Consider the following 24,700-nt stretch of genomic DNA (forward strand, 5'->3'; position numbering starts at 1 on the left):
TATTTTCAGCTGCTGTGATTGGTTTGGGCGATTTCTTTCATTTGGTTTAAGTTTTAGAGCGGTTTTCACTTGAGTGTCGAAAGTAAATTGCGTTTGCTTTGGTTTTGCATTTCTACGCATAGTGATTGGCTTAAAAATCTCGCGCCACTTTCTTCAGCCAATCAGGAGTAAAACCAAAACCAATCATGACTCGCTCGCGCACGTTTTCCCGCGCTTCGTGCCAGCTACATGTATTTGCTTCGAGTTTTCATTAGCTCACTGGATTGCCTTTGCCCTTTGTGATTGGCCAGAGTAATTACTTTGGTTTTGGTTTTACGACGCTCAATTGAAAACTGCTCTATAAAAGTGGGACAAATATTTCCAACTTACTGCAGCACTGCCGTGTCCTCGCTGACAAGCCAGATGTAAGCCTGTTGTACCGTGATAGTCCATAGCATTCACTACAGCTCCTCTCTTGATCAGTTTGTACATCAAGTTAGAATGACCTGTTTATTGTAATTAAAAAACACCACAATAAATTTCCATGTGTTCCTATCGGTGACGAAGGAACGAATGCGCGGTTAAATAGGAGAAGCTGGAACGCAGAGAGTTAACTCAAAAAATAACCCAGGAATTTCCTTCTGATGATTATCCCTAGAAAGTAGATCGAGGACCACAAAAGGCAAAGAAAAAGTTTTGACCTCGGTGGAATTCGAATCCACGACCTCCGGATTAGATCACCGTTGCTCTACAGACTGAGCTACGAGGCCAGACGGGAGCAAGTCGTGGCAAAGTAGATATTTGAGGATTAACTATACAGTAATTTTAAGTGCTGAAAATAACCCAGGAATTTGCTTCTGAGCGTTGATGACAGGTCTAGAAACCAACTCACTCCGCCACAAATAAACAGTTGCAGTTTACACAAACATAAAATACTTTCTTACACACCGTATTCAGCTGACACATGTAGAACTGTTCGTCCAAGGTCGTCTCTTGAGAACACTGTCACGGCAAACGGATCATGGCGTTTCCTGCAAATATAGCAATGCTGTTCTTGAAGGAGCTTCGTCACAGGCGGGTCATCTTGAAAAGTATAGCTTACAATTTTAAGTTCGTTGACTGCAATCCCTCTTAAACTAATGAAGATGAAGTATTCAACATGACACGAGCATGGGACAAAGAAAAATTCTGAGTCCCCGACGGGAATCGAACCCATGGTCTCCCAGATACCGGTTGGGCGCTCTTACCAACTGAGCTACGAGAGACTCGTTGTGAGCTTGGCCATTTACTAGGTTGATAAGTGACACGCGTCCTGCATACTGCTAGGATCAGCAATGTCGAATTCATCAAGTTTGTAGTAAATAATAAAGATGGTAAATTTTAAGCTTGGTAATAAATAATGAAGATGAAGTGTTCAACATGACTCGAGCATGGGACAAAGAAAAATTCTGAGTCCCCGATGGGAATCGAACCCATGGCCTCCCAGATACCAGTTGGGCACTCTAACCCACTGAGCTACGAGAGACTCGTGGTGAGCTGGGCCATTTACTAGGTTGATAAGTGACACGCGTCCTGCATACTGCTAGGATTAGCAATGTGGATCAGCAGTATGCAGGACGCGTGTCACTTATCAACCTAGTAAATGGCCCAGCTCTCTCGTAGCTCAGTTGGTTAGAGCGCCCAACCGGTATCTGGGAGGCCATGGGTTCGATTCCCATCGGGGACGCAGAATTTTTCTTTGTCCCATGCTCGTGTCATGTTGAATAATTCATCTTCATTATTTTTTACCGAGCTTGAAAATTTACCATCTTTATTATTTACCCCCTCCCAAACTTTCCCAATATAAGCCATACTTGCTCCTGTCTGGTTTAATATTGCATCTTTAGTGTTTTTCTCCCTCAGTTAACTATTATTTTGATGTGTGGTTTGGTTTTAGGTGACTTTGCACATCGTAAAAAAAAATACTAAATGAGGGCGTATGCTGAGAAATTTCAAGTACGTCATTTGTAATTCCTCTTAATCTTCCCTGGTCTTGCACACTTTTGTTAGACTTTGGAAGAGAACGAAGAGAAAATAGTTGACGACAAATTCGCAAAACATGACCAAGGTGTTCTATCGTTGTCCGTTTGTTGATATTTCCTGCAATCTGAGCTGTCCTTCAATGTCTTTCTACAAAAATTTACATAGCCAAGTTTAAGAGTGTTCACGGTTTTCTGATTCGCGTTGTAAACACCCTTATTCATTGTTTCATTTTATTTATTTTTTTACTTTCTCTTTGGTATTTTTCTTATTGATACTGTAAAGGCCTGGCCAAACGGAGACGCAAGTGAACGCAAGTTTTCCACTTGCGTCTCCGTTTGGCCAGGACATGCGTGCACTTGCGTTGACTTGCGATGAATTGCGTTCATTTTTGTCGAAAACAAATATGCACGCAAGTCAACGCAACTTTTTCACCGTTTGGCCACTCAACGCAAGTCAACGCAAGTCAACACAAGTCTTCCTGTTTACTTCAAGTACTGAATCGCGCGCAGCAGCATTGTAATGGCTTTTCTCAGTGACAACTTGCTTGCACTTGCGAGTCCGTTTAGCCAGGCAACGCAAGTCTGTACGCAAGTTCAACTTGCGATTACTTGCGTTCGTCATTCTCGGAAATCACAGTTAACAGACAGCAAATGTTTAGTTTGGCAAAAACAGTTTACCTGTTATGCAGCTGCTCACATTTATCACAAAAACACAAAGGATGACAGAACTTTTCTCCTGGAGAACCAGGGTCGCCTCCAGTCGCTAATAACTTCTCCACTTCCTCTTCATTTCCATTTGAAGCAAACTGAAAGAAACAGAGAAATTTGTCACGAACCGTGTAGAAAATAGTGAAGATATAATAATCAATCACGCAAAAATAACTAATTTACTATACTTTAAATAGCGTTTCAAAAATTTGTGCAACCATTGTTTTAAGCATTAATAAAAATAAATAAAAATAAAAAAAAATAAAAAAATGAAAAAAAAAAAAAAATTGTGCAACCTTTACGTGCGTGAACCAAGGCTCGAGACTAACTAACTTTGTGGCTGACTAGCCTAGTGGCTTGTGACACCTTTCATTTCACTGAGACAAAACCAGTTTTCTACTAGCCAGAACTTTCAAGCATGGTTTCTTTTTTTTTTCTTTATTTCAGTTACCAAGCCACTTGAGACAAAAGCCGATGACAAAAGGACAAAATTGTTTTTTTCTTCACAGACAGTAGAACATCGCGCCATCTCGACACACAGCCCACCAAAGTCTTCCACGAGCGCAAAAACATGCTTTTCGACGGAGGCGCCTTACTGTCATCACTAGGTATTTTCCTCGCTTTCTTGCTCCCACAAAAACAAGCCAAAACCTACTAGCCAAAACTGAATTACAACTAGCCTGTGGCTAGTTGGCGACCGTTAATCTCGAGCCCAGACGTCGATGCCAAAGTGAACTGCGCAACAAACTTGTGCCTCTCACATTAGGTCGCTTAACAGTTGAAAAGGAGCTTTATTTTGCACGTAAATTTAGGACCACGACTCGCCGCATCTTGCCACCTTACGATGACTTGCCACTCCCAAGCAAATCTCCCTCTTAGTTCCTTGCCCCCGGGGTGGGGGATAGGGCCGGGACTCCCAAGCAAATAGGACAAAAAAAAAAAGGCTTGAACTCTGTCTATGCTTCAAGTCCGACGCAATAACGATTAGCTTAAAATGCCTTTTTTGCAAAACTTACCTCGAAAAGCTTTTCGAGAGCGGTGGTTTTGTCTGCTCCATCAGTTTCCATAACAAGCCAAGGGGATGAAAGCTTCTGTAACGAGTAAGCATAAACTGGAAAAGTTAAGCTATTAAGCGGCCACCCTCAAAACTGTTATCAGTATAATACTGTAAATAAAACCCCTTTAAAACGGCCAACCCTATTAAGCGGCCGCGGGCACCTTTTTGCGGCGCGGTCCCGATGAGCGTTCTTGTATTGTTTTTGCCCCTATTTAGCGGCCAGCAAGAATGTAATACACAATTTTTATCTTTTTTTAACAAGGTCGGACAGACAAGAGTCTAAAAAAGAAAGTGATGGCCGATAAAATCATTCAAACACGGGATTATTGTTGTCTTTTGTGATTCCGTGATTCCTTTTCACGCTATTTTGTATTGAAATAACGTGACCTTTCTTAAAGGCCTTACGCTAGTTTTCCCGAGAGTGGCCGCTTAATTGGAGTTTTACTGTACATCATTTGAACTGTGACTTCATGTACATGAGCTACATGTACATAAAACACATGTAAAAATAGCGGCAAAAAATACTGTACAGACCTTAACAGGTGGAAGACCTTTTAAAATATCATTAACTGATCCTCTTCTAATGTGTTCCACTGCTGCTTCAATTGAAGACAAGAAGAATCTGCACAAGAAAGGAACATGTTACAAGAAGACAGCATTGGCCACTGCCGCAACCATCAGCAGGATCAATACTTCAAATTAAAGAACCCTTCGTTGCTCGCAAACACAGCCTACAAGAAGGCACCCAAAGAACTTCTGATTGACTTTGTATCGTTATTGCTCAGTCGTTAGGTCATTAACACTGGTATCACAAGGATTTAAATCTCGCTGAATGCTCACATTGATTTTTTGGGTTTTCCTTGTGACTGCTTTAGTACTTTTCCAACTGCAAAAATCACTGCGACTACTAATTGTTTAACAATGAAACGTTTTTATATCATAGATACTGAGATTTTCTCACGAAAAAACGATTGCCTACAAATGATACGTAAAATGCATTAGCCAATAGGAAAGGCGAACGATGAAAACTCACTAGTGAAAAAACGTCGTTCGTCCAATCACAATCGCGAACGACGAAAAACAACTTGTAAACAACACCGTATCGCCATTTTGATTCTCGTCGTAAACACCGGCGACATGGCGAAGACACGTTCAAGGTTTGTTTGTGTCTTTAACGGCTCCACTGAGTCGTTTATATTGCAGAACAGGAAAACCAAAACACTAAAACGAAAACGAAACAAGACGGCCTTGTTGTCACAACGTTTCTTCAAACAAAAAGAGAAACACGAAGCGAGATAACCGAAATTCCTCCTGCCGAGTTGAATACTAAATTTAAACCTTTGAGTAAATTCGCACAAAGGAAGGACAAGAATACGGGCCGTCTTCACTCCGAGGGATTGTAGCGAGTTTTGATTCAGATGATGACTAAGACACTGCAGGTTTTTCCTTGGTTTTGGCAGACTGTTTTCTTGATTTAAGGTGGCCCGCGGGTATTTATGAGGCTGACAGTTCCCTTTTTTAAGCGCGTAAACGTGAAGCGATTACTTAGATTTTTGAGAATCTGAAGGAATAATGCTTACATTATATAAAATGATAAATTTTATGGCGATCAAACGCGATTTGTTTAAGTTATGAGCGATTTTCGGAAGCCTTCGTTTTTAATAAAATGCGATTATTTTTAAAATGCCACGGTGAATTTTTTTGTAATTACCCCAAAACGCTGCCAAACAGTTGAAGTTTACTCACAACAACTTACAGGAAGATCCACTCCGTAGATTTCCTGAACGAGCGCCAGGGAATACATGTTCAGGAACGGTTATTGTCATTTTAGTAGTAACTATTTCAGGCTGTGTTATTTCCAAGTGGCAGAAGATCGTGCGGAATTTGGAAGTAACACCTCTCTTCGAAAACAACAGTAGAATTTCATTCGAAATGCGAGGTTTACAAAGCGATTAGAACTTGGAAAGCAAATGTACCTGACTTTCCGACCGAAATATCTTCAAACCGTATGAAAGGAACACGCTGAAACTCGGCACAAACCTTTGCAATATCCTGTTTTAGCTGCAGCTTTAAAAAAATGCAAAACAAATCGACAAATTTTTCGCAATTTGAAATAACGTCATTTGTTTGATATTTTCAAAAATTCGGCTGAAAACCATCCATCTTTATTGACTGCTAACATTTGATGTATATACACGATCTTTTTAACTTTTACACACAAGATTAAGGTGACATCAGCCTCAAAGCTAGCTGGTACTGGGTTATTATAAGTATCACATTTATGCGACGGTCAAGACAGACGCATAACACAACAGTTTTTAAAGGCAAAATAAAGATGTCGCTCGTTCAGGAAATCTACGGAGTGGATTTTCCTGTAAATTGTTGTGAGTAAACTTCAACAGTTTGGCAGCATTTTGGGGTAATTACAAAAAAATTCACCGTGGCATTTTAAAAATAATCGCATTTTATTAAAAACGAAGGCTTCCGAAAATCGCTTATAACTAAAACAAATCGAGTTTGATCGCTATAAAATTTATCATTTTATATAATTTAAGGATTTTTCTTTCAGATTCTTAAAAATCTAAGCAATCGCTTCACGTTTTCCCATGGAAAATGCTTTGTACAATTTTTATTCACTCGTAGAGTTGTATCAGAAAACTCACTCGTTCGCTACGCTCACTCGTTCGTTTTCTGATACTACTCAACTCGTGAATAAAAATCGTACGCGCGCATTTTCCATGGAGTAATCTCTATTTACTTACTGGAACTAAAAGTGGGAACACTACAATGATAATCTTGATTTTTGACATGCGACTACCATATCAGAAACCCCTTATCATCATTCAAGTGCATTGTCAGTCAACACCTAACTGTTCATCACTGAAACATTTTTACTTACTGGAACTCATTGTGTCCACGCTTGGAGAAATGAAAGTTGTGTAGATAGGTTATGTTGGCAAGCCTAGAAAACAAGACAGAGATAAAAGCGCACATTACAACATGATATGCCCTGGGCAAACAAACACATTCAGTGGCTCTCTGTGTGCTTGACAAATAAGAACATTGTTCATGACTTAATAATGGCAATCAATAACAAATATTAATGCCAATCAGTATCTGTTTAAGTGGATTAACACACACCTTTCTGTACCCTAACAATTTGGCTGTGATGCATATTTTAATTCGACTGTTTAATAATACTTACCAATTTGGAATGTCAGTTTTTATGATTAAAAAGATAAGAGCTGGAAGTAGATCGTCCACAGTGATGGCCTCAGCAGTATCTGTAACAAAAGAATGTAAATTAAAGAAAGAAAAGAATAGTTTTTCAAAAGCCTAGTCTCTTAACAGGACAACACTTCTAAGGGAGCTATGTCAAGGGGAAACAAGACGTGCAGAAACAACTTGAAAAAGTAAGCCTTACTCTTTCAAGTTGCAATCCGTTTCCATCCAAGCCATCCGCAGCCAAAGATGGTTGTTAACAGTTTTAGTGCTCTAATATAGCAATTTTTAATAAAAAAAATTATGGACTATTATTTTTAGGTTTCCTGCGACACACACAAAAAAAATTAATATAAATTTTGGCTGTTCAAAAATCTGGTAAAATTCATGGCATAGTCCCTTTAACCCTGGTGTGACAGCATAAAGAAACTAAGAGTATTGCTACTTTCCCTGGAATGGATGGAATGTTTGTTCATCGCAGGTTACTCCCCACCATTTTGTCAGGTTGCCCAGACAGTTCACCAGTGCCCATTTATACACCTGAGCAAAGTTAGGCACTATGAAAGTAATGTACTTTGTCCAAGGAATTCTCAACTTTCTGATTTTGATCGTAACACATTGAAACAATGTTGAAAGAAACTGCATTAGATTCTTTATGAATTTCGAACATACATTACTTCCACATTTTGCTCAGTTAACCTTTTGGAAAAATTTGTTTTCCCGATAGGGGAGTAAATGATCCTTACTTAAATAATCCTTGTGTCCCTCGTGACAGCTGCCCACATAAAATTGTTATAAAAAGTTAAGGCCTGTTTTACTGCATGGCCAAAGAAAAGTTGTCCCTGTACATGTAGGAGGCTAGGGTCACCATACCAAGCCAGACCTTTTTAATTAATGTCATTGCTTTATAAATGCAGCAGGCAGTGTATGCAAAACTGTTTTTTTTTTTTGGGGGGGGGGGGAGGGGCAATTTGAAACAGACCATAAGAGATTTATTGCCATTGGAAAGAGGTGTGACTGATCTCAGTTTAAGAAAATAGCTGCACATAGCTGCAAACATTTTCAGCTAAAAAAGAAACAGTACTAACAGTATCATGGTATACTTAACAAAAACTAACCATCTGGTGTCTTCATCTTCCTGTCGGTCACTATAGTAACTGTTTTCTTCAAACAGTGGAACTTTTCCAAAGGAGTTTTGTACTGCAGAGAAGCAAGATTAAACCAAAAATGACTGAATTAACAATCAAAAAGTCATAGCATCCTATTTATTTCTTTTGAAAAAAGAACATACACTGTACCCTATTCAGAAATGAAAGAGCTCTCTTTCCTCTTGGTAGGTTTGTGCTGAAAGGAAAAGAAAAAGGTGAAAAAATGATATGGACTGAATCAACCCTTTAACCCCATGGAGTGCCACTTTAATGTAAATATTAGACGAGTTTAATTGAATATTTGACACCAAATTGTCTTGGAAAGATCTGCATTTAGAAAGCATAAAATTGTGCCTCCTTCTATTTGAGACAAGATTGCAATACCCCTACATGTACATTATTTGTTGAAACTGTTCTAAGAGATTAAAAGGTTAATGACATAATTTCGATGACTAGTACTCCTCTCAAAACAATCTTGATACAAGTATCTATCTAAAGGGAATCTTTGTTTACAGGAAGTTACTTTTATTACTGGAAGATTCTGTTTTCAGGAAGCAACCCTTACAACAGGAAGTGCCTATTAACAGAAAGTTACTCATAACAAGAAGTGTCTGTTTAGAGGAAGAAACTCTTGTAAAAGGAAGTTTCAGTTTACAAGAAGTACATGTAACTCTCATAACAGGAAGTGTCTGTCGACCTACAGTGAGTCTCCCATTACAGGAAGAAACTATTATAACAGGAAGCATTTGCTTACAAGAAGAGACTCTGTTTGCTCAGGTAATAAAATGTCAACTGGAATATGACATCTGAACATTGCCATAATAACAACAAAGCATTGTGTCATTATTATTTTGTGAATGCCACAATTTTTTCTGTTAAATCAAAGTAACAGCCCCTTCACTTTTTAAAGAACTGTTTGTGTACATGTACATGATTACATGTACATGTAGAATATTGAAGAGTCAAAATAATTGTCACCAGTAGAAAGCGTTCACATTCACTGCTCCACAATTTCATTAACTCACTCATGATGTAAACAATAATTAAAATAGTTTTATGTTTAAAATCTCAATTTTTACTTACCGTAACTGTTCCTTTACCCCCAAGTCTTTGATCTGAATTTCTGCCAAGTTTCGAGTAGTTTTATTCAATAATGCATCCTAAGAACAATGAGACCAAAGGAAACACTCAAAACTATCCAAATAATAGACACCTTTTAAAAAAGAAAAAAGGATCATTGATTCAAATGTCAGTAAACATTCTTATAATATCACTCACTTCCTTTCCAAATATGGAGCTGATTCCTTTAAAAAGCTGATCGTGTAGTTCATTCATCGTGTATGTCTAAATGAAGCACAAAAAAGCAAAAAATAAACAAATAAACAAACATCATCAGATTATAGAAAGGCATTTAGTGTATGCACATGCATGCACTGATCAGAGCAAAAGATGTTTTTACAATTTTACCTTTCACTTCATGTGTATGTTGTGGTTAAATTTTTTATTTGGTTTAAAATTTTTCAAACCAGTTTTATTTTTATTTTCCTTTGTTTCAGATTATGATAATGAATAGGAGACAAGGAAATAAAAATCAAACTGGTTTGAAAAATTTTAAACCAAATATAAAATTAAACCATAACATGTACAAACAACAGTACTGCTTAAAAGGTACCACAAGCTTCAACTAAAGGAAAACCTTTCATAAAGAAATTGCAACAACTGGTTTTGGTCAATAAAAAGGCTTTCTATGCACAAAACTGGTAGATGACAGTACTGCTAGTGCTTGGAGTTTTCTATTTTAATAGATCACCCTTAAGCATTGTTCAAATGGTTCCTCAAACATACACACTAATTAGTTTTCATGGATGGATAGTCGATAATTTTTTGCATTCATTATTTGTTAGACATGTGCATTTCCCTGCATGAGGGTGGGTAACATAAAGTAATTTTATTATGCTGACCTACCTCTATTGCAAGTTTGACATTGTCCATATAAATGCTATTGTGTTGAGCAAGTTTTCTCTATGGAGAAAAAAAAATTACACATTGTCAAATAAACTAAGACCTCGTAATCTTACAATACTAATTGGTGTGAACATAAAAAACACTAAAACTGTTGGAGCGATCTGTGTTAAAAAAAAAAACACTGAAACTGTTGTCCAGAGCGATCTGTGTTCAGTTAGAATTTTAAAAAAAATTTAATGGTTAAAACAGATTTAAAAAGTAAAATTGTCTCTAAATTTTTGACCGCCTTCTGCAGTCTTCTTCAGAGAATGACGATTTTGCGAGATTCACAGAATTCTGATAAGCTGGGACGTTATTGTCGTTGCCCCTAGGAAGGCAACCAATGGTTATAATTTTGCATGCTAGCTCAGATACTTAAATTGTGGAGTTGGCATGATCATCTTTTTGATGATTTTCTTTATTCTCATCGCTTGTCTGCCTGTCAATGTATTGAAATTGTAAGGAGAAATTAGAAGATGATCACTCTGGATAATAGAAGGTATAAATGAAAGTGTCAGCTACTCTAAAGTACTATGTAAACTTACAAGCTGAGTGTTCTTGAGGGCTGCTTGCATGGCTCTTGTGTATATTGCATGAGCTGCATCCTATCAATGAATTCACACACATATTCATTATTTCATTATTACAGTATTATTGTGGAAAAGTGCTATTAATATCCTGTTAGTTCGACATGTACTGTACATGTGACTCTGGCCAGAGCTTGAACCAGACTGTTCGATCCGGAGTTCAGCATGCTAACCATTAGACCCATTAGGGGGGGGGGGGGGTATACTCCCTAAAATTTACCACGGGGGTGTGCCGCTGAGTCTCTGAGACTGCGACCCTGTTCCAGACAAACATTGCAAAATAGGTACCCTGTTCCAGACAATATATCCACAATGGAAATATATGTAGATAGATATAAAAACACTAGCATATACATCACAAAGCGCTCACTCTGGCTCACTTGACGTCTTCTGTGGCTCGGAGATAAAGCGATGAGAGGAGCGGAGTTTAATAGCCAAACTTGATCGTGTTTAGTCTGGATTCTGGGGAAAAAACGACCCTGTTCCAGAGTCAAAAGGGTGATTTTTATACCCTGTTCCAGAGTCAGAGAGGCAAAAAGCATACCCTGTTGAGCGGCACACCCTGTTGAGTACCCCCCGGGCCATTAGGCCACCGCACCTCACACAAGCCACATATAATACTATACAGTACATAGTACTTACCATCAAATGCCTCAGAGATTCTCCTTCAAGTTGTTCATAAGTTGAGTTGAACAAAATCAAGATGTTGTCAATCTGTTTCTGAGATTGTTTGTTCCCTGAAACAGCAATTAACATTTGAGTGAACATTTAATTGAAAGTTTGTGATTGGGTCAAGTAACCCATCAGACCGCAGCTTATGTTTCCATAACATTAAGCAAGGCTGCTGCCTAAGAAAATTTTTAAGGAGCCCAAGCCATTATGTTAGGAGCCCAGCTTAAAAGTTGCCGAAGACAAATCTGAGGTGGGGTGGGGGTGGGGGTGGGGGTGGGGGGTTACTCAGGCAAATATGTGGTTAACTACGTGGTCTAGGAGAGTGTTCCAGGGAGTAAACCTTCCCCCAACATTATTGCTATAATATACCCGAATGTCCCCTAGGGGGTATTCCCTATACCCGAATGTCCCCTAGGGGGTATTCCCTATACCCGAATGTCCCCTAGGGGGTACTCCCTAGCTATAGTGGACTATAGGGGAGGCCCCGCCCGACAGGGATACTTTTTTCAGGCTCCAGGTATATAAAAGGGTGGGGATTTCACGAGTATATAAAAGGGTGGGGATTTCACAAGTTGGAGTATACAAAAGGGGGAGGGAAAACTGGTTTTTAGGTATTAAAAGAACCCTTCATAATGCTTGAACTGACCCACCAAATGATCAAGTCATTTAAGTATTTTAAGGTGTTATTATTCAAGTGAAAAATAAGAAAAAAAGATGTAGTATTCCTTCTGTTGGTGTGTGAAAGGGGTGCCATCTTCATGAGGGGGGTATATGGTTTCTAAAAGGGTAAGGGTCACTTTCACATACCAAAAATGACAACCTCGTTCATAAGATCCTGGGAATGAGGTTGCAGAAATGTTGTATGAAAGGGTAAGGGTACCCTGCCAGAGCCTCCCCATAAAACTTTCTTTTACTCTGCAGCAACCTCAGAGACACAGAGGTAAGAAGTTGAATGAGTCATCTCTCTCCCCACTGTGGGTTAGATCACTAGAGCTCTGGGCTGGGAGAAATAAACCAACAATGAAAACTGACATGCACTTAGTTGAGAGCGTGAAGGGTAATTCATTTGTTAAGCGATTTAGCCAGTGCCAGTCTGAATGCATTTCATGTACTTTCATTAGTTTTCCACTTAGAAAATCAATGAACATGAAGCAGGAAAATCCAGTTCAATTAATATTTCAGTAATCAAGGTTAAAAAAAGAAGCAATAATTAAGCAGGTCAATTTTTCCTTGGTTTTATAAAAAGGTAATAAGAAGTCAAAAACACCTGTGTAAACACCTTAATTAAGTTATGATCTTATATGGTTAAATAACCAGTTGACAAAAATAGAACAGAAAAATTTAGTTATGAAAACACTTCAAATTACTAAACTTATCAAATAAGTTGTTTATAAAATAAATGTAGTAACAAAAGCAATTCATTTTATTCAAACTGAGTATCTAAGCAGGCAAAAGCACTGACTGGTTTCCAGCACAAAAATTTGCTAGTCACGGATCAATGCCCGAGAATGTTCCTCGATATACAAGCGAAAACATGAAACAGTTCGCTGAAAATAACAACCTAAGTCCACAAAAAAAGCGGCAGCAAATGTGAAATATCACATGAAAAGAAAGAGGCATACATTTTATGTTCCTAGATTAAGCTGAATTACACGTAAAATGCGCCACGTAAGTTTGTGTACACATCACGATATTTGGCACGTTGTTTTACGTAAGTTAAGCCTGTCGGAAAGGTTTTTGTATCAAGCTTTTGCAGATTAAAATTATTTCAGACCTGATTCATGACTGCAGTAGCAAACAGATTGATTTCACTTTTGTATCCGTAAATATTTCTTCAAATTCACTTCGAAACTTCTCCGAAACGTCAACAAAGCAAACGAAACGTAAACCAGAACATAATACCATTATTCCATATTTGGAAGTTAGGCCCAGTCCTAAACACTTAAAAACGAAGTTGCTGAAGTTTGCAAAGACACGTCATGTACTTGATACGTTAAATGCGAACAATTTTAGTGTTTCCGTTTTAAAATGAAGCAGTTATTGTTTTAAATGGGATTTTTTATGCCAATGAAACAAGGTTACAAGGAAATTAAAGTCAAAAGATGGGAGTGGAAGATTAATGTTTAGGCGCCCATGCGGGCTCCTTGAACAAAAATTTAGTCGCCCGCGCTCGTAACTTAGGCGCCTCTGGCGACCGGGCGCCCGTTAGGCAGCAGCCTTGTTAAGCCACTAAGAATATTCTTCTTCCCTCTGGATTGGATGCTAGTCCATCACAGGGTTATCCTCAGCAATAAATTTGCTGATACCCATTTGTACACTTGGGTGGAGAGACGGCACCATGATAGTTACACTAAGTGTCTTGCCCAAGAACAGAACACAGTGACCCTGACCATGGCTTAAACCTGAACTGCTCGATTTGAACAGAGTCCAGCACACTAACCATTAGGCAACGTTCGGTGTCTCCCACATTGATAAAAAGTATTTTAAATTATTAATTCAAGGCATCTTTTTGACCCATTTACAACTTCTAAATGTAGATTAAATTTCCTGAGCATGATAACATGATTATACAAACATGTACATCAAGAAAGCCCATCAGCTTTGATAATTTTCATTGAAATTGTTAGGCCTAAAGACAACTAATAAAATTTCATCCAGCAGTACCAAACCTGCACTATTCCACAGGAAATCACAACATGCTTGGTAAGACTCCAGTGATGTAACAGCTGGTTCCAAACTACCACCTGTAAAACAAAAATATTTTTATTGTATATGTTGTGGTTCAATTTTCTATTTGGTTTAAAATATTTCAAACCAGTTTGCAGGGTCCGAAATTAACTTTTTTACATCGGCGCCAGCTGGTGACCGGATCGAAAGTTTTAGTCATGGCAACTTCTGGTCGCCAATTTTTTTTTATCGACTTTCCTTAAATTACACTTAAAAGATGAAATACTTGTTCTTGTATTTTTGGCCATTCATACGCTCAAAAACAGCTTAATTATACCACAAAACAACGACAATATGAAAGCCAGTTCAACAGACCATAACCACTCAAAGAAATGCTGTACTGGCCTATAAGTAGAGTCTTAAGGACGTTTGCGCGAAAATTTTCTAGTCGATTGATTTTTTTAAAATTTTTACAGCAGTCAGATAATAAGTTACTCGTGTCAGAAATGCAAAAAAAATGTGTGGGTCACCAACTTTGTTTCTGAGAAAAAGCGCGTTGAAAACTACCTTGATTCTGAAAAATTGGTGCACGCAATTCAACATGGTTTACAGGATTTATAGTTAAAAATATCGAAGATGAGAAAAGAGAGGCAAATGATCTTAGTCATATTTTGTAGAAGTGGGTCTGTTGCGTAAAAAAACTCTAGTGTTGCCAACCTTTTGTAAGACTTAACCCTGGAAGCAGTATTTGAAACCGTCGTACAGCAAAACGAAAAGCTCAAAAAAGGCATTTGAACCTACGTGGGACAAGAAAAATCGAACTTTTAATCGATAGATTTTTTTTTCATTTTTTTGCAAAACGTAGATAATCGTCAACAAAAGTGATCCATTAAAAAAAATGTGGGGGTCACCGAGCATCAAAGAGAGTTAATTGCAAGCAAAGTTAACGCGACGACTACCAGCCCTATATGTGCTTAGAAAATTTCTTCAGCGTGCGCACTTGATGCATGGCGTGGCGTGATGTTGCCACATGAATTACGTGTGCAGTAAGGATGCGCATAAACAATTAGCGCAAACATCCTTAAGGCTTCTTTATCAAACGTTAACTCTAACATTTAACCGGAAAATACTTTACAGTCTTACCCAAACATTCCGCTCTTTAATATAAAAAACATCATTTCCACCAACTTTCTGACATATTTTTCATTCAACACAGTAACAACAAGAACGTGTTGCGTTCGTGGAATGTCGTAGCTTCAGAAATATTTCAGCGCGTCTGCGGAAAAGGCATAATTGCGAAAGAAAGCACATGGCTCGGCACACCTGCAATAGCGTCATAGGGAAAACCGCTGAGTAAAACAACATGGCGGCTTGCAATGTTCGAATCGTGTTGATCGCAGCTGTTGGCTGAGCTGTTGGGGAGTTTGTACATTATGTAGCGAGAAATTTACTTCAATGTTATCTCAAGGACATTGCCAAGATAAAAAGTGATTCAATAAATTGTTAAAAAACGGCTCCAAATTTTATTGTTAATCAATTTCTCTGAATACTCTTACAAAGCAACTAAGTCGCCAGCGGGCGATCAGTTGTGAAATTCTGGTCGCCAGCTCTCAATATTTAGTCGCATTGGCGACCAGGAAGGCGCAATTTCGGACCCTGGTTTGATTTTTATTTTTCATTGTCTTATGTTCATTATCATAATCTCAACCAAAGGGAATAAATTTAAACCAAAGATAAAATTAAACCACAACATGTATATACAATGCAAAGTAGTGCTAGTGAGTTATTTTGTCAAGGCAATCTACACTTAAAGGACCCTAGTCAGCCATGCCTTTGTGTTTGTTTACTTATGGGAAGTTTGGTATTATATTCTTCGCGGAGCGTGTCTAAACAAACTTCTAGTAACACAACTTACAGCAATACAATAAGGTTTTGCTTTGCCATACAGTTTCCATAATCTCTATGGCATCGAAAATGGCAGAGGCTGACTAGGGTCCTTTAAAGCATTAACTGTAACAGCCTTGGCCTTACAAGTGTGCTACTTGTAGATGATGTATGATTAGGGTTAGGCACCCTTTGAAGGTTTTGAAAAAAAATAATTCACCAGGGGGCTTATAGAGCTCTTACTTTGACTTCTACAGTGAAATCTGGATCTCTCAACCCTCCAAGGGAAATGAATACAATTGGTTCAAGAAATCAGGATTCCACTAAATAGTAGTTTACGTAAATTTCTATTAGAGCAGTTTTCAATCGAGTGTCGTAAAACCAAAACCAAAGTAATCACTTTAGCCAATCACAAAGAACACAGACAATCCAGTAAACCAATTAAAACTCGAAGCAAATACAAGTAGCCGGCACGAAGAGCGGGAAAACGTGCGCGAGCGCGTCATGATTGGTTTTGGTTTTACTTCTAATTACCTGAGAAAGTGGCGCGATGGTTTTAAACCAATCACAAAGCATAGTAATGCAAAACTTATGCAAACGCGAATTACTTTCGACACTCAAGTGAAAACCGCTCTATCAATGTTTAATGTGTAAATTAATATTACAGTGATCCATCTACAAATTTAGGTCAATGAGTCCTGGGACTCATCAAGCCATTAACCTGTGAGTGCCAAACCTTTTCAATGAGTCCAATACTAATACTGGTGAGTCTTCAGCTGGTATTGATTCATTCATCATTGAATCAGGAATTTGGAACAATGACTCAAGAGTTATTGTACTGCCTGTAACCGCCCAGTGTGAAGTAATTGAAATTCTGTAGTTTTAAAAGCGCTTTTTGTAATGCTTTTTCACACCATAGATAATTGTGGAATATTTTTAGGGCAGATTATGTGATTAAGAAGGCTAATTATGCGATAAATCATGTAAATTATGCATTTTTTGAGGAATTTTAAGCTTGTTTTTAAGGTTTCAGGGGAAGAAAATCCATTTTGTAAGTTTCAAAAGGGAATAAGAGCATAAAGGAACGATAAATATCTGTATTAGAATGAAATAGATTATTTTCACTCATTTGCGTTTATTCCAGTGTCAAATGGCTTTCAGTGTTCACTACATGACGTAGAAGAACGTTGAAGACTTTTGGTGACATTTTATATGAAGGTACAAGATACCGCTGACTGAATTGATAAAGGCGCACGTGATAACGTACCGTCGGTGACGAACGATTGAACAATCTCTGATGTTTTTGACTTCATGGAAGATTTAAACATTCTGAATTCTGCGATTTTGCCTTGTAAACTTCAGTACAATACAAGAAAGCAAAGATAAGAAGGCAAATTTATTTGTGTAATTATTTTTATGGCTAAGTTGAAACTGAAAAAGGAAGTTGCCTGGCCGAATCTGCCGAAGTAATTTTGTTCAATTGGAAACCACATCAGAGGTTTTCCAAGGTTTTTTGACAGGTAAACCACCTTGAAACAATGTTGAAATTGTCTTAGAACTAAGTTTAAGCGAGTATTTCCTTTCCGTTTCTCAAATTGTGCGATTTTGTACGAATTATGCGATTTTTGAAGAATTATGCGAAAATGTGCGATTTGAGGTTGATTGTGTGAAATCGCACCATCGTGTAAAATCAGAAGGCCTGTAGGCAGATTTGAAGATAGTTTTATCATCTCAAATAACCGCTTTTCTGCACCAAGGAAAAAGCAAAAACACTGTGCTGGCAGTAGGCTTTTGTACATTATGCTGGCATTTTTTTGAGCATTTTAGTGAGGTAAAAGCATTGAGCATTATTCAAGCATTTTAGTGGCATTTTCCTGGAAAATTGATTTTTTCCCGAGAAAATGGAAAAGAAATTATTTTTTTTTAGAGAAAATAAAGACTAAAACTCAAAATTCAACTACAAATAGCTTTCTAGAGATAGTCAACTACTTTCTGGACTTAGCCTTGTAGATGATTTCGAGGAAAATGTTTTTTTGGCTGTATTTATGAACTTGTATATGTTGCAGTTAATTTTTGATCTCAGTTAATTTTAAATTTTACCTAGTTAATTTTTTTCTAACTAGTTAATTTTTTATACTAGGTAAATAATAGGGTTAGGGTATGGGTTGGAGTCATATATTTTTAAAAAATAGTGGTTCTTCCAACATTTCCTACGTGGCAAAGTGGTAAGGGGTTGGACAGCAAATCCAGAGGTCAAGAGTTCGAATCCAGTGCAGGTTAGTAAAAAGAAAAAAAAATAGATGATAGTACTTAGAGGAGGGGGATAATATTAATAGCAGATAGTAAGGGGGGTGTTAGTAAAGATGGGGGGCAGGGTAATGAGACATCGAGGGAGGGGAGGTGTATTACTTTTTCTACTGATTAACGTAGAATATATCTAAAAAAAAACAGTTAGAAAAAATACTAAGTAAACTAGTTAAAAAAAAATTAACTAAGATCAAAAATTAACTGCAACATATACGTTGTTGTTGTTACTTGTAACACTTGTACGTTTTTGAAAGTGTTAACAGTTAACACCATGTTAAAAACTTTGAAATTAATTTAAAAAAACCGTTTGTATGATGAGCATTATCCGAGCATTTTAGTGACTTTTTGGGCGAGACCTAGACTTGCTCCAAGTCGCTCGTTAGATTCGCAGGAGACCGCTGGATACAGAAACGGTGGGCGCGCGCGGGCATGAGAAACAAAATGGCGGAGGATCGTTGCGGAACGAGCGACTTGTCTCACCTGCAGCGCGCCAATTCTGAAATATGGCGTCACCAGTGGATTTTTCCACCAGTGACGCCATCGAGAATATGTCAATCATACTGTATTGCGCGCGAACTTACTGAGCGCGCTGTGCCCGCCAACTTAGCGCGCGCTGCTCGCGAGACAAGCTTGCGTTTAACTTTTCACCTCTTGAGCAGACTTGTTTCCTTCTCACATCGGCAGTTAAACCGTTTTAGAACAAACAACACAAATGTCTTTTTTGTGCATGTCCCTTTTAAATCTTACAGAAATGAGAGAGCCATCAAGGGCCTTGAGTATGATTTCCCACAAAAAAGGGAAGAAAAGCGCAATTTTAACACACGCCACAGCGCGCGTCAGCTGCACACGGTGCACGAAACTGACGTCAATACGATAAAAGAAACCAATGCAATGCACACAAGCATGATGCAATTTTTCGCGGCAATAAACGTCAGCCAGAATCGAATTCCTGCAAGTGACACAAGTCGCTCGTTCCGAGCTTTTCCTAACTGTTTGTTTTCCTTTGCGCGCGCGTTCACAGAAATGAATCCCGCGCGATCTCTCGCGCGCGATTTCAAAGGTGATTTTACTCAAGTGGTCTTTCTCGCTTGATTTCAAAGCGATTTTATTTAAGTAACTATAGATGCAAAGAAAAAACGAGCGACTTGGGGCAAGTCTAGGCGAGACCGAGCATTTTAGTAGGAAAAATGGAGCATTAAGGTCGGTGAGGGTAAAAGGCGGAATGAGTTTGCGGAATGGCATGTGGCATGACTTGCGGAATGGCATAATTATGCGGAATGTAATTTACGCGGAATGACTCATTGACATAAATTATACTGAAAAGCGCGCCAATTTTTTAAGAGTAGCCGCATTATTTATTACTGCGGGCTTTAACAGTCTTAACATGATGACAATCGATTGAAGGTACTTGTCCTTGTCCATCACGTGTTGAATGATAGATTTAGTAATGTACAGGATACAAAGCAGAGAAATTTGGAACACTACGGCGTATTTGTTTCATTGAAAGTCTACCAGCCTTGCTTTTCGTTGGTCTCCTTCGCAGCCGCTCGGGCCGAAATCACGCAACGCTTCCAGGTTCGTCTCGAACGCCAGGCTGCGAAAAGCCGGTTTAGCTTTTCCTCTGCCATTACGAAGGCTATATAAACTCAGCGACAGCCGACCGCCCATCGAGTAGAGCGATATTTTCATATTCACCGGCTACATGGTAAAAACAAGTATCGTATTTCAAATCTAGCCGGCTCGTATTGCTGATTTCCCGATAAGGAATCCCGCGAGTAATTATCACTGCCTACTTGTTATGAATACTTGTCTTTCCCTTAGGAAAAGAAAATCATCCGCTAAATATACATTTAATTTTACCGCAAAGATCACGAGACACACATCGATAAAATCCACTGCGGTGTAACTAGTGTGAACTAGTGTCACACCAGCAGAGAAGCCGTGTCACGATCTTTTCATCGCCGTAATAAAAAGCTAGAAATATACTAAAAGGAGTTGTCGTCAATGAAACCAATAGCTTTCTCCCACCCGTAGCAAACTTTGATTTAGAAAGAAACGATTCCTTTTTTTTTATTTTATTTTATTTATTTATTTTTTTTAAGAAACGATTCCTGGAACACGGCAGTGAAACGGTAGCATTATTTCAAATGGGTTGAACTTGTTTGTCTTGCCTTGAAGTACGTAGCTTTAGAACGAATATCGTTCTGTTCTTTAAGGCAAATAGACGAGAGTTTTTGTTCACGTTAACAGAACTACTCGGCCAAGATTCAGCCGCTTATTTTAGCAACGCATAGTCGATTTTTCAAGTCCTCAGAAGCGTCACGGTAAGTGGCTAAAATATTTTCTGTGGTTCTATTCGGCGTAAATCGGTGATTTGAACGTTGAAATTATCTTTTCAACGATGTTCTATGGAAGTTTCCTCGTCCATACTGCACTGCTCAGTCCTTGATAGTTTGAGCCAGCAGCGATTTAACAAGGCGGCTTCTCTTTTAAAATTTTGGCGCCCTTTTCATTATAATTTATTTCAATGAGTCATTCCGCATAAATTACATTCCACATAATTATGCCATTCCGCAAGTCATGCCACATGCCATTCCGCAAACTCATTCCTCCTTTTACCCTCACCGCATTAAGGTGGAGCATTTTAGTGGAGAAACAAAAGCATAATGTACAAAAGCCTAGCTGGCAGTGTTTGCGTCCATATGGACGCAGCTGGAAATCAACCTTGCGTCTTTAGCAAATTTTACGCGTTGTAAACGCAGGACGCGCAGGTAGATGGATCACTGATATTATAATTTATATTATGGGGAGCGGGGATGGCACAGTGGTGAGAGCACTTGCCTACCACAAAGGTGGCCTGGGATTTGATTGCTGGACTCTGCGCCATATGTGGGTTGAGTTTGTTGTTGGTTTTCGTCCTCGCTCCGAGGGTTTTCCCTGGGTTCTCTGGTTTTCTTACCTCTGCAAAAATCAACACTGCTAAATTCCAATTCGATCGGGAACAGTGGATGAAGAGCCACCCTGTGGGAGTGCCACTGCCAATTCCCATTTATTATTTATAATAATTTATTATTTATAGGACATACACTGTACCTATTCCTCCTTCTAATGGCTGGTCAATACAAAGTACTGGAAAACTCTGATTGTTACTATTAAAAAATGTTTCTTCAAATAGGATCCGTACCTACAAAGTAGAAGCAAAATGGAAAAAAAGATGTTTATAAACATACATGTTGACAAGCTCACAAATTATGCAGCAATTAAAGGACTACAAAAGAAAAATGAAAGAAATTTCAGTAATCCATAATGTTCTTCCTCTAATACTGTACATGTAACAGTCTGTGAATTAAAATTTCCACCACACTTACTGATTTTACATCCTGAAAACCTTCAGTAGTCACTATAAACTCCCCACTGACTTGAACTTCCTGCCAAGATAAGTAGAAGAGGCTTAAAAGTGTTACATGTAATTCTAATTGCAAAAGAAGAACAGAGCTATTAAACTAGCTTAGTTTGGAGAGTATTTCTGTTTAGCACGCTAAGCAGTGACAGCTATTTACAGTGGCCTGTAAATAACTTTAATTCAAGTACAGTCTTACCTTATTGTTTAGAGTTTTAAATGCTGAGGGTTTCCCCTCTATAGGTTGCAGTACATGATTTTCAACATGGTTCAGAGTAAAGCTTCCTCTTGGTAGAGTTCCTTGTCTTGGCACAATTATCTGCAGTGCAAAGTTTTGAAATAAAAATAAAACTATGTCTTGTGCTTACAGACACAACCTCTCAACCTCAGTTACTCTTTGTTTTATGAATCCACTGCTAACCCAAATTATTTCTTCTGAAGTGGCCCTGCATTCTGTGACAGGTAGTTTCACTGTCTCGTAAATGCCAGAAAATTTATCAAGGACATAATAAAACCTTTATAGCTGTGTTGAAAACTGAACTGTGACTGTATGCTTCTCAGCACCGCTAAAAATTAAGATCGCCCTTTCTTGCAAACTCATAAATAAATGCCAGACACCATCCTCTCTAGGTGACCCCCGGGCATTTAAAATTTTGAAGTTTGGCTTGTTCAAATCATGGTGTTTAAAGGTCCCACCTAATGGTCACTTTTGACAATCAGAATTTGCCTACCCCCAGGAATGTGTACACAAAACACAAAACCATGAGAAATTATAAACATGAAAACAGGGCAATTTGTTCATTTCTCCCACCCCTCCCAAATGGTTTCAAATTCTCTACTCCAATTATCACATTCCTGCCCCCTCCCCTCCCCCAGGCTCCATCTGGGCACATTGACAAGTCAAATGCCCAGGGGAGGGATGCCAACATTTCAATTTGATTGATATGTATGTGACATGTATACACCGAATGCAAATATGGCGGACCACTCGGTCGGTGCCTGGGACGAGCTGCATGAAAGCGAGGCTAGTCAGGCTTCGGTGTTGTGACAATGCTTTCGTACAAAAGTCTAGCTTATTCATCAATCTGGTGTGTTTCTTTTCGCTGCTCCTATGAGTTGCTGTGTTTCTGAATGCAACGAGAAGTGATAGAAGTGTTCACTGTTTGCCTCTAAGGGAAAAAGTGGATCAATGCAATTCGTTGAGACAAAAGAAAGGAGTTTGCGATCGCCACGGGAACTACCGATCGCCGCGGTATTGAGGTTTGTTAGCTACATTTCAGGTTCGAAGATCTTAGGAAATTCGTTTAAATGACGAGCTTATGTGGTGTCCGGTGGTGTTCCAGCGCGAGTTGCATGGCCAGTACCTTTCCCAAGGTAAAGAAAAGCTACACTTCCAAGACATCCTCTGTCTCAAAAGAAAATGTTCATGTCCGGCTTTGTTCGCATCTGATCCACTCGCATGGAATCGCACGATCAAATACTAACCAAGTGAATGAAATTCAACTGCCCCGATAGTTAAAGCTAGTGAAAGCGTTGAGCCAAATAAGAACGACTTGGAGCTAAATGTGATCGCTTACACAATTTCTAAGATCTTCTAACCTGAAATGTAGCGAACAAACGTTACCGGTATTAAAAGTTCCCGCAGCGATCATGAACTCCTTTGTACTCCTTTCACTCGTCTCAGCGAATTGCATCGGTCCAATTTTGCCTAAGAGGCAAACAGTCAACACTTCTATCACTTCTCGTGGCATTCAGAAACACAGCAACTCATAGGAGTAGTGAAAAGAAACACACCAGATCAACGAATAAGCAAGACTTCTGTACGAAAGCATTGCCATTGGCCTGACTAGCCTCGCTTTCATGCAGCTCGTCCCAGGCACCGACCAAGTGATCCGCCATATTTGTATTCAGTGTATAAAGTGTGAAATTTGAAGTCCTGTAAAGTGCCTCTCTGCCTCTTTTAGTTATAGAAAACAGTCACCAGGCGTTTATTTAACAAAGAACTCCAATTATGTATCTTGAAAATTATTAGTGGCAATGCAGATGTCTCTACTAAAAATGTGGCTACGTGGCGACACAGCAGCATGGCCACATAAGCTGTCCAAAGAGTATACACACTATGTCAATTTCTCATTCTAAAAACGTTCAAAAGGGTAATCCTGGTTTTTGGAGGTACAGCTTCAAATTGGCTGGATATCATTCAGTCACTCCAACATCTATTAGACCCATCTATTAAGGCGGTTAAGTCAATAGATAAAATCTAATGCTTAAAAATTCTTAAAACATACAAAACAAGAAGGGAAATTCGAATTTAAGGCAACTGGATCGGGACAAACACCCTGACAGTTCTTTCTAACAAAACTAAAGCTAAACTCTAACAGCAAGTCAGACCTACCGTCCGTCTGTTGCTAGCTGCTTCATCATATAACTGTTTTTGCTTCGTCTGTATGTATTTAAAGAAAGGATTTTCGCACAAGTCTTCGTCATAGCCAGAGCCTTGAAGATTCACGTCTTCCGCCATCTTGGATTCTTCCCAGACCACAGACTCGCGCAGAGATTTACTGTATTCACCGCTGGCATGACCGCGGTATTATCGGCTCAGCCAACAAAATGGCGACCTCCATACATGTACAACAATGTACTTTTTTCAACGAATTTTTCTCAAGCCTTTGAGCAAAATATGCCTGTGCGAACGTTATTTTCTTTGCGGGCTTTTGTAAGAAGATGTCATAGGCGTTTCAGATGGAGTTCTAGCTCTTGTTTTCTCTTTCCCGGTCAGGGAGCTCAGCATGTCGGCATGTGCAAACGCTTGCTGACAGAACGGACGGTAGTGAAGCTTTTTGAGGATGCAAACAGGATTTTAGGCTATGATTTACTGAGTTTGTGCTTGAATGGACCAGTGGAAGAGTTGAATAAGACAGTGAACTGCCAGCCTGCAATTGTGGTCGCTTCTCTTGCAGCTCTTCAGGATGAAAAGATCAAAGGGGCAGAGGTAAATTTTTTTTCCCGCCAAAAGAAAAAACATCGAGTTCTTTCCATATGAG

At 38.8% G+C, this 24,700-nt stretch overlaps 1 protein-coding gene across 1 annotated transcript in view; it reads right to left on the bottom strand.

Annotated features, from left to right (window-relative positions):
* LOC144649328 (ankyrin repeat domain-containing protein 27-like) overlaps positions 1-24,211 on the bottom strand; it is an 82,975-nt gene extending 58,764 nt beyond the window's left edge. Inside the window, exons 1-19 of the mRNA XM_078508814.1 lie at positions 24,052-24,211; positions 21,856-21,975; positions 21,625-21,684; positions 21,350-21,440; positions 14,068-14,142; positions 11,369-11,463; positions 10,685-10,744; positions 10,101-10,157; positions 9,414-9,479; positions 9,219-9,295; positions 8,286-8,331; positions 8,106-8,187; positions 6,971-7,049; positions 6,665-6,727; positions 4,300-4,387; positions 3,725-3,799; positions 2,679-2,806; positions 928-1,010; positions 370-485 (exon numbers count right to left, since the gene is read on the bottom strand). Of these exons, the coding sequence (XP_078364940.1) occupies positions 370-485; positions 928-1,010; positions 2,679-2,806; positions 3,725-3,799; positions 4,300-4,387; positions 6,665-6,727; positions 6,971-7,049; positions 8,106-8,187; positions 8,286-8,331; positions 9,219-9,295; positions 9,414-9,479; positions 10,101-10,157; positions 10,685-10,744; positions 11,369-11,463; positions 14,068-14,142; positions 21,350-21,440; positions 21,625-21,684; positions 21,856-21,975; positions 24,052-24,177 (1,587 nt within the window). The 5' untranslated portion in view covers positions 24,178-24,211. The remainder of the gene's footprint in view (positions 1-369; positions 486-927; positions 1,011-2,678; positions 2,807-3,724; positions 3,800-4,299; positions 4,388-6,664; positions 6,728-6,970; positions 7,050-8,105; positions 8,188-8,285; positions 8,332-9,218; positions 9,296-9,413; positions 9,480-10,100; positions 10,158-10,684; positions 10,745-11,368; positions 11,464-14,067; positions 14,143-21,349; positions 21,441-21,624; positions 21,685-21,855; positions 21,976-24,051) is intronic.
* Between the last annotated feature and the right edge of the window lie 489 nt (positions 24,212-24,700).

This window comes from Oculina patagonica, chromosome 4 (assembly GCF_052425735.1).
Source record: "Oculina patagonica isolate OP01 chromosome 4, crgOcupat, whole genome shotgun sequence".
NCBI lineage: Eukaryota > Metazoa > Cnidaria > Anthozoa > Scleractinia > Oculinidae > Oculina > Oculina patagonica.